This window comes from Amphiura filiformis, chromosome 2 (genome assembly GCF_039555335.1).
Source record: "Amphiura filiformis chromosome 2, Afil_fr2py, whole genome shotgun sequence".
Classification (NCBI taxonomy): Eukaryota; Metazoa; Echinodermata; class Ophiuroidea; order Amphilepidida; family Amphiuridae; genus Amphiura; species Amphiura filiformis.
The window spans coordinates 34,535,537-34,550,101 of record NC_092629.1 but is presented as its reverse complement, the minus strand read 5'-3'; the positions used below and the strand labels follow the sequence as shown (position 1 = coordinate 34,550,101).

The 14,565-nt window shown below is 35.8% G+C and overlaps 1 protein-coding gene across 4 annotated transcripts in view; it reads left to right on the top strand.

Moving 5' to 3' along the window:
• The first annotated feature begins 3,121 nt into the window (after positions 1-3,121).
• Positions 3,122-14,565, top strand: part of LOC140146120 (monocarboxylate transporter 13-like) — a 21,981-nt gene continuing 10,537 nt past the window's right edge. The window contains exons 1-3 of one of the 4 annotated variants that reach the window (XM_072167873.1): positions 3,122-3,329; positions 11,088-11,157; positions 12,248-12,489. In XM_072167873.1, coding sequence (XP_072023974.1) covers positions 12,282-12,489 — 208 coding nt within the window. In that variant the 5' untranslated portion in view covers positions 3,122-3,329; positions 11,088-11,157; positions 12,248-12,281. The remainder of the gene's footprint in view (positions 3,330-11,087; positions 11,158-12,247; positions 12,490-14,565) is intronic. The other 3 variants (XM_072167872.1, XM_072167871.1, XM_072167874.1) reach the window with 3 other exon arrangements.

Genomic DNA, 14,565 nt, shown 5'->3' with positions numbered 1-14,565 from the left:
CTTATTGCACTTGCTAAGGAATCCTGGTTACCTTTTTGAAATAGCCGAGTGAGAGTGTTTTCAATGAAATGTTTTTTGTGTGAAAACTGAAGCATCCTGATGTATAAAAGGATATATGAATATTAAATGTACATCATTTATAATGATTTGTGATACTCAATCGCTGCACAATTTTTCTGGTTCAGAAGGCAGATTATTATCCTTGTTGTATTGATTGATCGATAAATGTTCATTTTTTTTGGACAGTTGGGCTATCTTCTTTTTCTGACGTAGAGGGGAGTGGAGAGATTTGACTAATTTCACAATTAAAGACATTCAAGGATAACGAACATACGAAGGGAAGTTATTCTTTTTGTTTGTAACAAATCATTAAAATAAAGCTATAGCGATGTGTTAAAAATTGACTTCATTTATGCGCGATGTTCATACACAGAGATTGTTCATTAAAATTTGTGTGAGGCTTTCCGTATAAAAATGACATTGTGATTTCACATTTTGGACACCAACGTCGTATAAAACGCACGGGTGGCGTTGAAATAATTATGATGATTTGTACATCATGTCGAGGTTCATGCAACCATTATCACCATATGGATACATCGGTCTTTAATCTCCCAAAATATTTGTGTTTTGGCAACTATAATATTTGGGAAGCATACAATTAATTTTAAGCAGCCTGTTAAGGGATCTAAAATGAGCGTTTATTGCGTTTCGACAGTATTTTTGTGGGACATGAGAGCACCTCAGACCTATCGAATTGCATTCTGAATACGAAGCATGTCTTTCTGATATCATATAATTTTCATTTTTTGAAAATCACAACATAATACAAATTTTATGACAAATTATAAAAATTTGAAATTTTTCAAATTTTTGATATATAACAGTCCTCGAAGTAAATTATATAAATCTAATGATATATTCTTAAAGTGTATGTAGCAGGGAGGAAAAGCCGACGGTCAATTGAAAATGTTGACCTTTCGTATTGAAGATATGGATTTTTTTTTCCCAAAAAGACCAAAAAAAATTAGGTCTTTTTGGGAAAAAAATCTATATCTTCAATATGAAAGGTCAAAATTTTCAATTGATCGTCGGCATTTCATCCCACCTACATACACGTTAAGTATAAATCATCAGATTTATAAAGTTTACTTCGAGTACTGTTAAATATCAAAAATATCAATTTTAATGATTTGCCATAAAATGTGTATTACATTGCGAATTTCAAAAATCAAAATTATTTGATATCAGAATGACATTCTTCGTATTCAGAATGCAATTCGATATGTCTGATGTGCTCTAATGTCCCACAATAAATACTGTCCAAACGTTCATACCCCAGCCCTTAAGGCAATAGAACCAAATTAGTTTGATCTTTCGATTGACCATCGATGCCAGGGTCGATCCTTATTATTTATAAAATCAATTAATTAACTATTGCTAAAGCCATAATGTACGATCTTAAAATATGAAATTGGTTAATTTTTTTCAAACCTGTTTTTGTTGTTGTTTCTTTTTGCATATTTTGTAATGTTTACACATGTACCAACTTGCACCTAGATGGAATCGGCCAAATGTGTTGTCTTTGTAGGTCAATAGAGCAAAGTTCGACATAAAGCCATAAATTCATGAAATTGTGAATTTATGCTCTCCCCCACCATAGAACTGTATGTTAAGGGATCACTCCCAGTGGGAAATTTTAGACATTGTATTGCATTGTATCTTTAAAAATAATGATGATAAGTATATAAAAGTATACATTTTCAGAAAGGAAATGATGCAAGGAGTCCAACTAGCACGGCGGATTCATGCAAAAAATATAATTTTTTGTGAAAAGCGCCAAATTTGATTTTCCATGCCAAATTTTTTCGGTAAATATTAATTCCGACTTGACGAAAATTGCATATTTGTGTTCTAAAGACACAAGACTAGATTTGGTTTTCTCAAATTTTTGAAATTTTTCTTCGTTTTAAAAACATGGGTCAAAAAGATCAAAATTTGACTTTTTTTTTCAATTTTGACCAAAATTTTGGATATTTTAAGGTATTTCTAAAACGAAGAAAAAATTCAAAAATTTGAATTGACTCCGTAATAATTAGACATTCGACTCCCCAATAATTTGGAAAATTAACATTGCCCCCCCCCCAATAATTTTGGCCAGGCACCATTGCACCCCCAATATTTGACATCTTCCGGAGCCCCTGATATTATAGAGACTTATGAATCATATTGGTCGCTACTTGTCCCTTTTTAAGAAGAATTTTATTTCTGACATGTCATTGAATGTGATTTGATCTCATTACTTTTCTCAGTAAGATAGTGGCTCAAATTGATTGGCGACGTCTTAGGGTGGTAGGCCTACGTGAAACACCGTAATGCCAACATTTTAGGGCCTATGTGTATAATTTATACATGCATAGTAATAGTATTGAACAATGTACGCTATTGTACCTAGTCAATTATGAAATAATTATGAGCTTCATATCCGGGCTTCATATTTGGCGTTGTCTTTTTAAAGACAGTTCTTGTTTAAGATTTCGCGCTATAAATCATACCTTGTCGTGTTGCTTCTTTTAAAAGACACTTCTTGTTTGTACTGAGCACGTCATTCAAAGGTCATTGAATTGCTATTGTGCTGTTTTAAATAAATCAGGTCACGGGATCGGGATCGGGAAGTACATCAGGAATAATAGACAAAGGGATAGGCATCCTAGTTTGCTGCCCTCTTTCGAAATATGTATCCTAGGTCTCACAATAGGCGGATTAGCGGCCATTTTGTCTTCGACATCACGTGTCCTTATATTTTAGTACACAAATATATAAGTTAACAGGTTTACTATTTTAAAATTATATTTTGAGTATACAATATATTCTGTGAGTAAATAGATCAAATGACGATGATTGTTTAGGTATTATATGCTTGATAGAATTAAACTGTTTGACCAGCTAGTATTCTCCTCCGCCGTCAGTGTGATTCCAGTCACTCCACGTACCGTGTTGCGAAGGTGGAGGAGTCTAAAGCTGTATTGACGAACACGCATGCGTTAAAAATATGTAGCCTAGGTCGAACAATAGCGTGACGTAGTTTCCGGCATTGTTCCTATGCACTTTCACCCTCCTGAGTACATGTAGCAACGTAAACAAAGCAATGCTATACGCCTAATCATGATAATGTCGATGCATGTCAGGGATGCTATAGGCCTACGTTGTGTAGCATAATATGCTTAAAACTCTAAACATGTATGGAGTCACGTAATACCAGTAGAACGTCGATGCGGTGCCTGGTATTGTGCTGGTCAGGATGCAATACACAATAGCATATGTGATATGTGAGTACACTACATGTAGTGAAATACATAGGGCCTACCTTAGACATGTTAGAAGGACGTCAGGTCTGTAGACCTATTAATACAACCCTAACCCTATTATTATGGAATGGGATATTAACGTTAGCGACGTTTTCACGTATTTTTTTTGTGGGAGCTGAGAGTACACCAGACCTATCGAATTGCATTCTGAATACGAGGAATGTCCTTCTGATTATGAAATTCGCGATAGGCCTATTTTTTTAATTTTTGATATTAACTGTCCTCAAAGTAAACTTTATAAAGCTATTAAATGATATGGTCGTGCGTTTTAAGGTCGCCTCCTTTCGCGTTACATGGTGATTTTTGCTTTCGCGACATGATTTTACCTTTACAAATTCATATTTGCTGAAGTATACCCCCTATGGTAGTAAAAGTATACATTTTCTGAAAGGAAATTGCCCAAGGAATCCAAATATGCACTCAGAATTGACACTAGGTGTAAGATAAAAAGGTAACATTGACTGAAATGTGAATTTTTTATATTTTTAGTCAGTCAATGTTTTTTACAATAACATTTTCTGTGGTAACCCTATAGCAAAAATAATGCTATTTTCTTGCAGAGCACACTTAGGCCCTTTCAACAATATAAAATTGCATGGGGTTCATGATTCACCCATAATAAATATTTCCATCCAAATTGGGTGCAAAATTATAATCGGAAATTTAATCTTCTCACTGATAGTCCATGTATGTAAGTGTCTTAATTGCCCATTATCAACCCAAAAACCTATATATTTATATCAGACTAACTAAACACATTCCAACATGCTTTTGTGGCAGCAAGAATCACTGAAACAAGTCATCATAATTTACTTAAAAAACATTAACATACCTGAAACAACTTGCGTTTACCGAGTAATTAAACGTGTCGATGGCCATGCACCTTTTAAAAAGACTTACATGAAATTTATCTATGTCCCATGAAAACAGGCTCAATTCTTTCAAACATACATGCACAAATATTAGGATTTTAAGAACATAGATTAATAAATGTAAAAAGTATCTAAAGAGTGCAATTGCACACATTACATCCACATAGTCCATGCAGGTTGTGTCCGATGGTATGTTTTGACGCCAAAATCTGATACACAGTCTTTAGGTATGATAGCATCAATTGGCTTTAGGATTGGCTTTGTAGTGATGTGGATTGCCTGAATGTTCTGCAGATAGTACATTGTACATTTGTTGTACTTTTTAGTAGTACCGGTATCCAGTAATGACCTTAGTTCCTGGAGGATACTGATCTTGAAGTCCAAATTCATCTTCATTTTCATGAATTTACTGATTTATTGGATGCAAAAAGGTTATCATGCTGACATTGATTGACTTAAAATAAACAAAAAAGTGACACTCTTAATTACTTGAAAGTGTATAGGCCCAACAGTTAACATTATTTGGCTTTTTAAAATAAAATAAATCAATGGGCATGAAATTTTATTTCAAAAATATTTTTTCCTACCGATTTGCAAGTTTATAATTGTCACAAAATCACTATGTTATTATTATTTTCTTTATTATCACCCAGTTTGTCCATACTATACATTCATTTACCTACTTGTCAATCATAAAACAATAAAGTAGAATATGTTAGCTTTCTTTTGGTACCAAATTTATAGCCATACACAAAGATTTGACAAAAATATCAACGTTTCTGCAAAAATAGTACTAAAAATGTCAATTTCCCATATAGTTTGTACAGGCAGCGCCGCCACCGCTGGCGCCGCCGCACAGTGGGCCAGGGCGGAATCAAAGTGTGCCAAAATTCAAATTTGGTGAATGTGGAATTTCCAAACTTTTTCAGTTGTTTGAGAAAGAAAACATTCTGAAGTATATTATTTGGCCCATAATGTATGTTTCGATGGATTTCATAAGTGTCGTTTAGTCATTAATTTGCCCCAAAAGTGTTATATTTTCTCTTAAAATGGTAAACGTGTGAATTTTGAAAACATCTAATATAACGTTAGTAAATGAGAAACTGTTATCTTACCATTGTGCATATGTCATACCTAATAGTAGTCAAATCAGATCATTAAAGCCAAAATATAAATAATTGTATTAATCAGGAGTAATGAGGGGCTAATTTGGTGAAATACGGTAAAAATATGCATTTTGGGAAAAAATAGAAATTTAGTTTGGATTCCTGTCGATTCCTGTTCAAAAACAATGTTATCATTTGTAGACAAGTCTTAGAACTATGTTGACGGCAATGGTTTTTGCAAATATTTGCCAGCCTGCATTCCAGGGTCCATACAATGTACCCTATTTGCTCATATTTCAGCTGATTTTGATGGATCAGTACGGCGTACGGGTTTATCATGTCATGTGCATAGCGCCTCATATTGCTTAAATACCCTGGGGATTTTGGGGTTTTCACTACAACTCTGCTCTAAGAAATAGCATAAGCTCTCAATATTTTAAAACATCATTGATCGAGATAAAACAAGATCATGGAATCTTTATCAAAAACTATTTTTTATGCTGTTTATGCAGCAGGCTTACTTTCAGATATAAATTTATCATACCATGTTTGTATGGATGCTTTGCACATTCATCATAGAATTGAACTTCCAGATAACATAACATTTTGAAAGGTATTAAAAGACAGTAAAAAGCATTCTTTATCGTTTACGTGAACGATGGAATAACTGTAGACACTATGTGGATCATTTCACATTCAAAATAAAGACTGGCTTAACCGGAAACTGACATTTGATGAAGAACTCCAACATGTCCAATGCAGCAGCTGAACTTTCAGCTGCAGAGGTTCATAGCACTTCTCATTCTGAAGGAACTTCATCAGCACCAGCACCTCCTAGGAGGGCCGAGACGTCCATCGAATATGTGGGAGGCACTGTCGATCGTTCAAAGAAAAGGAAAGCACATGATCTTTTAGAAGAAAAAGAGCCTGATATACGCAGCATCACTAGATGCTAACTATACATTGGGATTAGTTTTTGGATTAGTTTTGTGACTTTTTAATCATAATAATGGTATATATCATAAAACAATTTCATGAAAGTAGCTCAGTTTCACAGTTCATATGAAAAACCCTAAGCTCTGTGCTGAAATTAAGGACATGTGATAAAGTTGTGGTCGTTTTGGTCGGACAAATAATTGTTTTTAAAATTATGAATATCAGGGGATTAGAGTAGGCCTATTCTAACCTCATTAGCCTTTTGATTGAAACGTACATTCATTACATGCACATTCTATTCTGCTTTGAACATCCATATAAATTATAGAATTTATGAAAGAAACTCAAGACACAAGAACCCCATGGTCTGCCAATTTTAAACGTGGCATCTAGATTTGGTATTACGTCTAGGCCTACTTGAAAAAATCTAATTCACATTCGCCTATATAGCGAACGACCAAATCACGTGTCTGTAATCATGGTAATGGAGAATTGCAATTTTGAATCAAATTATTTAGTGTCGTTTGTGATGACGTTGAAGTTGTAACATCCGGGGTGGGGATCTTCCATTTACATGGTATACGTATTATGTGCTTGCCTTTTGGGGTGCTTTTTTGCCAATTTTGGTAAAGCGATGGGTGGGTTTTCACCATAGACGAAAACGCCCAGTAGGCCTACTATTTTGATAAACATATTGGTAAAAGCACCCAATTTGAGCAAAATCGGTTGCTTTTTCAAGGAAATTGGTATATTGATGGGTTGCAAATTAGGGCCAAAATTACGTTTAAGACAATGGCAACGTTTTGGAGTCCGGCAGGAAGAATCACCTACAAATTTTTCCCCCACCCCCCAGGCCTACCCCAACATTTAGTCTGGCTGGTTGTTTGTTTGCTGTGATATTAAACAATTGCAATGTCTGCATTTTATTGATGTCATACGTATTAGAAAATGCCGTCAGTGAATTGTGCAATCCGTATAGCCTAACCTTGAATTTGATAATACTTTTCCAATCGGACATTTGAATCACTGTTGTAAGAGTAATTAACCAATCACGGCTCGTTATTTTAATGACGTCATATGCCTTGGAAAATGGCTCTATTGGATTCCGCAGTCCTTAAAACCCCCGATTTGAAAGTTTTTATAATAATTTTTATTCGGCCGAATGTTATAAATATAAATAAATAAAAATTCTTACACAGGCATTTGAATTATTGCGGGAGGAATAATTGACCAATCATATATCAGCATATTAATGACGTCATACGCTTTCCAAAATGTCATCATTGAATTTTGCTCCCCTTGGAACCCCTATTTTGCTTTTTCAATTAAAATTTTAACATGTATCATTTGAAATACGGTTGTAAAAATAATCGACCAATCACCGTTCAGCATTTTGATGACGTCATACATTTCTAAAAGTGCTTCCATTGAATTCTGCAGCCTCGAAAACCCCTAATATAGTCATTTTACCGTGTTTGTATGCGTTTGATTGTCCGTTTATAATTTTGGCACACTTTGAGGCGATTCTGGCCCACTGTGCGCCGCCGCCTCCACCCCTGTACTTCAAGCTACAAAAAGGTATATCTTCACTTCTGGATGGACTATGGCAATGCCACTTTGCAGGAATATGGCATAATAATACAGCTTTCAAATGAGACCACATGCATTGATCTAGCTTTTGTAATTATGAAAATATATGAGATTAACTGCAGCTTGATACCAAAAAGCGTAACATCTCCACCCTTTTTGGGTGGCGAGTTTAAAACGCGTGACCATATGTAATTTTGATTTTCAATTGATCGTCGGCTTTTCATCCCAGCTACATAGGCCTACACTTTAAGTACATATAGGGCCTATCATTAGATTTATAAAGTTTGCTTCGAGGACTGTTAAATATCAAAAATATCATTTTTTAATCATTTGCCATAAAATGCGTATTATATCGCGAATTTCAAAAATTATTTGATATCAGAAGGACATTCTTCGTATTCAGAATGCAATTTGATATGCCTGATATGATGTGGTCTTATTTCCCACAAAAAATACTGTCCAAACGTCCATACCCCATCCCTTAAGCAATAAGCAAATATATATTTGCTTATAATACAACCCTACCCTTACGAAAATGGCACGCAGTTTTTGAACGCATGCAGCATGCAAGCAGCACGTGTGCCGCACCGCATGCAGCACGCGTGCAGTTGGTAGCGTGCGGATGCGTATATTTGGAACGAGGCACGCATGCAGGGAAGCGTGCAGATGCTTGCTGCATGCGTGCAGGTCATGAGCGTGTGCAGTTTGCATGCAGCATGCAAATGCATTTGCGTGCACTGCATGCGTGCAGCACGTACTGGCCATATATATGCGAGACAAAATCATGAAAAAAAAATCAAAAATAATGGTTAACAGTGTATACTGTCCTTACAATTAGTCTTACATAACCTGGGTATCCATTTCACAATGAACCAAAATTGCCTAGCTTAATTTTATACAAGTCACTTATCTAACTTAACCTACCTGATTTTGAACCTGGGACCTTCTGCATGGGAGTCTGATGCTTTACCATTTGAGCTATTGGGGTATACACATTTGATTAAGTGTTTTAAGTTAATATAAGCAATATTTTGATGACTAAACCGGCCAAAGTGCATCATTTTATGAATATTGATCAAATTTACTGTGAATATTGATAACATTCACTATAAAAATGTTGAATTTTGCTTTGATTTTTTGCTGTGCCAATTAACTGTTGATTCATGAATGGCATACCAACATTGGCCCAATATTGCAATGCCAACTATCGAAAAAGAAATGGCATTCCAACATTGGGCCAATGATGCAATGCCTACTATTGAAACAGGAATGGAATTCCAACATTGGCCCAATGTTGCAATATCAACTTTCGAAACAGGAATGAAATTCCAACATCGGCCTAATGTTGCAATGCCAACTATCGAAACAGGAATGGCATTCCAACATTGGCCCAGTGTTTCAATGCCAACTATCAAAACAGGAATGGCATTCCAACATTGGCCCAAAGTTGAAATGCCAACTATCGAAACAAGAATTTGCTTGCCCTCCCCTCTAGACCTGCCAAAAATGCTTGCCCCCCTCCCTGTTGGCCTGCCAAAATTGCTTGCCCCCCCCTCTTTGTCTGCCAAAAAATCTTGGTCTGAAGGTTAAATACTTAGAAAATTTTGGTCCGAAGGCTAACTTATTTATTCATTGTAAACATTTAAATATTTTCACTTCTAGATCATTGCCAAATTGTGACTTGATGTCAGTTGTGTAAAGGTGAATTAGTCATTGAAAATCCTGCATGCATGCAGCATTTTACCTTTACTACTTCTGGAAACCCTGTATGCGTGCAGCATTCTAACTTTGTGATCTGGAAATCCTGCATGCATGCAGCAATATGCGTGCTGCATGCAAGATGCTTGCAATTTGCATGCAGTCCTACAGTCCGCACACAAGTGTAGTCTGCACGTAATTTGCGTACAAATTGGTAGTCTGCACGCAGGTTCTGCAAGCAAATTGTGTGCGCGGTGGATATTTGTGTGCGGTGCCTGCATGCACACAGCTGGTTCGCACGCATGAACACGCTACCAACAGGCCTTGCTTGCATGCTGCACACATCTGCACGTGTGCTGCACACTGCCGCACGCGTGCTGCATGCTTCCGCACACATTTTTCATTGCTTGCATTTTCGTAAGGGTAACCCTACGCAAATGTAAACCCTACCCCTATCCCTAACCCTTTCCCTAAGTAACCCTAACCTCCTCCTAGCGGAGTAATATACATTAATATATTTACCCTAGTGAGTACTACTAGTCATGCCAGTACTTGATTGAAATGAAATTGTAAATTACGATATATTTAATAAAACATTAATAGGCATATATGGCATAGGCAATGTCCGGTATATTAGTCGACAGCTGTATTTTGTATTGTGAAACATTCCATTGGATTTAAATTAAATTGTAAATTATGATATAATATTGACATTTGGTCTAGTATAGGCGTATGGCATAAAGGCCCGGGTATAAAAAAGAATGAACCATTCTTAGGAGACGATGAAAAACCTTGTGAACTTTTCAAGTATGGTCTGGATTTTTTTTTTCTGGAGTCTAAAATGGCCCTAAAATATCACCGAAAGCTTGGAAATTTTGAAAAAAAAAGAGATTTTTTTTTTTTTTTTGGCAAACATATTTTGAAAATATTTTGAATTTTATTCAAAATTTCAGTCAAATTTTGGCCCTAAAAATCGGCTGATTTTATAAAAAAAAATCTCCCAAAATGCCAAATCTGGGTCGCTAAAGCAAGCATAATAACACCATTAGGGAGCGATCGTTATTTACGACAGGGGGAATGGGCATTTTGAGGGGGAACGCGAAATTATTTGTTGAACCAGGAGGGGGATATATATGGATTGTTAAGTTTTAAATGGAGAAATTGGGGAAAACAAGGGGGTCCTTGCTGAAGTGGCCTTCTTATCAATCGGAATCAGAGTGTTATCATCGATGGGTCCAAAAGGGCACGGTCTTAGGACCATTGTTGTTCTTGTTATATATAAATGACTTGCCCAACATAGCTGCAGACTCTTTGAGGATGGCTGTAGTATTTACTAGTAATAAAAAGATAACTATACCGTGTGTCATAAGTCTGTTCCTCCCCCCATAGGAAAACCATTTTAACATGCTTGAAATTAAACTTACACAATTAATTTGATATTAATTTGTTACTGGGTATTGTTTTGGATTAATATAAATGTCACTTAGCAATTTATTTGAAGTTGTTGTCTTTTTCAGGCGGCGGATGACACGATCGAGCCGGCAACTCGTGAAACCGCCCGGCCGTATGGCATTTTCCATATACTCAGTTAGTTTTGTGGGGTTCATTATCGAACCCCAACGGTTCTGGCTTGTATTTATATTATTTATCAACATAGGCCTATTTGTTTGTGATATTTCAAGCGTTTTAAAATTTCAAAATAATCCCATTCAATTACAAGGTTGACGATGAAAATTTACTGAATTTAGGGACTGCACGTCATACACCACCTGGTCTTTTTATGGTCGATAACCTCCGAAAGTCTGCAAACCTCAGTTATTGTTGTTTTACAGTTTTTCCATTGAAAATCAAGGTTTACAGACCTTTAAATCTGCCAATACAAAATTAGCTCTAAAATTCTAGAACAACGGCCGACATATTTTTTTTCGCTGCAATGAGCCTTAAGGTTCATTGCAGCTAGTAGCCCAAAAGGCAAATAAACAGAGGGGGTACTTCCATATTGAGATAAGCTCCTGGGGAAGTCGGAATATAAGGCGGAACGGACGTTCGACACACTGTATAGTCACAAGCTGATGTAGAGTCCTTGCAAAATGATTTCATCCAGCTGGGACAGTGACAGAATAAAATAATGATTGATGAAATCCAATCCAAAAACTTTGGTACAAAACAAGTACCTAGCCATAAGTGCACATTCTGCTGTTCACGGTTGTTTGATGGGATCATTTATTAGTTTTTCAAACAAAACATCATGTACAACCAAATTTTAGGCTTAAACAGGCCAGCTAAAAGTGATATCATGCTAATGTATAAAGATGCTTTTGAGTAATTCTCAACTTTAATTTCCCCTCTTTTACAAAATTATTCACTTTTATACTATTTTTATAGCTTTTTCGAATATAAAATGACAAAATTGGTGGCGCTATTTAGTAACTGGAAATTATAATACAAATAGTTCCTTTTATTGTTTGATAAAATATGTTTATAAAATTTCCTTGTTGCTTGTTTCGCCTATTCAAGCTGTTTTAATGGCAGTATTAATCACCTAACCCTTGCAAATAAAGAAATATGATTTAGGATAAATAGCGCCATCTATAGTTTGCATTTAGGGTAATAATGAAGCCAATTCTATATACATCAAACAGCCGTGTGTTAAGAGTAATTTCCCTTTCTTTTACAGGTAATAAATACATAATGGTTTAACTCACACAAACATGTCTTCAAGTAAAAGACCAAACCAGCACCTTGACTCCGGATACAGCTGGGTCATCCTGTTTTCAGTTACCCTGGTGTCATTTTTTCAACTCGGTATTGTCAAAGTTTTCGGTGTTTTTATTCCTGAATTGATTGAGCAGTTGCAGATGAGTGCATTTGCTGTTGGTCTGAGCTGCAGTATTGGTATTGGACTAAGGGCTTTGTTAGGTATGTTGAATATGTCATTTTCATATCGAAAACAGTAGCGTAGCCAGCGGGGGGGCTGGGGGCAAAGGAAAAGAAAAGGGCAAGGAGCCCTTTTTCATCAAAACTCACCCCGATCATGGGCCAAAATAGTGTCAAATAAAAAAATTCTGCGCGCTGCGCGCGCACATTGTCACGATAAAGCAATTTTTGTCTCGATTATGGGCAAAAATAGTGTCAAATTCAAAATTGTTTGCGCGCTAGGCCCCAATAAAGCCTTTTTTGCCCCAATAAAGCCTTTTTTGGAAGCTCGAAAACATGTTCAGTCTCTCTAAATACAAAAATTTCATGTTGCAACTGCAATTTTTTTCAGCTGTGCCCCTGGAACTTTGTTCCCCCCCCCCCCCGACCAAGAAAGCTGGCTACGCCCCTGATCGAAAATTAATCAACATCTAATTTCGTACTCCTTACAATATAACATCAAAATATATAACTTTACAGACGAATTGGAGATGAACAATTGGCCAACTAGACACAGAAGTACCATTACCAAGAATACAGAATAGGACACTCAAATTGAAATCAGTCTCTGATGTCTTGACCTAATGAACAGACGTAGAATAACGACACATCAGGAGATACGAAGACTTCTTGCAATTGTCAGAAACAAGATCAGTCAAATCTAAAAGTTCCTCCAAAACCGGTCAAAACAGAATGATCCAGGCACTTATTAGCCACCTATGATGTGAAGCATGTACCCTAAAGGAGATCACAGCCTTTGAACTCTGGTGCTACCGCCGCATCCTACACCACATTTCGCCATAATTCATTCTAGAAACGCTTGCTGTTAGAATAAGAAAAATTTTAATGCTAAATTATTGCCCATTCTAGGGAAGCGTGGTTACCGTTTTGAAATAACCGAGTGAGAGGGTTTTCAAGAAAATATTTTTCCTGTCAAAACTGAAGCATCCTCTGTATAAAAGAAAATATGAATATTAACTGCACAAAACAACATTTATTTTCATTATAGACTTCAGAAAAACAAAATATTTAAAACAAATTATTGTTTTATTACTGCGCGCACAGTTTGCAACAACAACATCAACTGCCAGATTGTGCTCAATTGAAAAAAAAAAATAAATTTTAAAGTCTAATATGAAAATTTTTTTTAAAATAAGTATGATTAAATATAGGCATGCGCCAAGTAGGTTTTCTGCTATAAATATGAAAACATACTTGTTAGGGAAATGGTGTGTGTATCGTCCTTTCGATAAGTATGATATCATACTTAGAGTTAGTGCTTAGGGCAGGTTAGGGCACTTAACTCTATATGAAAGCTCACATACGCGTACATCCCCTACAGATATATGCACACTGAACGAATCCTCCTGCTTAGTATGATGATGATGATGATGATGATGATCATCATCATCATCTTCATCATCATCATCATCATCATCATCAGCTTCAGCATCATCAAGACCTAATAATTATATCTATTTCCTTATTAAACATATTTATAACTCGCGTATACCATTAGCCTTTTATATAAGGTCAGATCACCTACAAAAACATTTTAAAACTAATTAATAACATAAAACAATAAAATAAATTATCCTTTTTGCTCATCTGAAATAATAATAAAAGTTTATTTTCATTATAAAAAAATCTTACCCTAGACCTATCGAAGAAAAAAATACAAAATAAATAAATGCTGCTATCAGGAATTGAACCCGCGATCTCGTATTGACAGCGTCTGATGCTAACCACTAAGCTGCCGAGGAAGACATGTAATTCAATTGAAACAATACACACGATAACAGTTATTGTTTATCGATCTTCCACGATTCACCACAGCCCCTATTGAGTGTGACGATCTGCCATGAAAACTGTATAAAGTCTTGATTGGTATACTCTTTATTCATACCCCGTGGATGACCGTGGAAGACCGCTTCAAATGGTTCAATATATACATTTAGCTCAATATAATAATAGGAGACCGTGGTAAATTACAGTATTTATCATAAGGGCTATCTCAAATCTTTGTTTTAATTTCTTATTATGATAGAAGCCCGAGTTTCATACGTATGTATACGTATT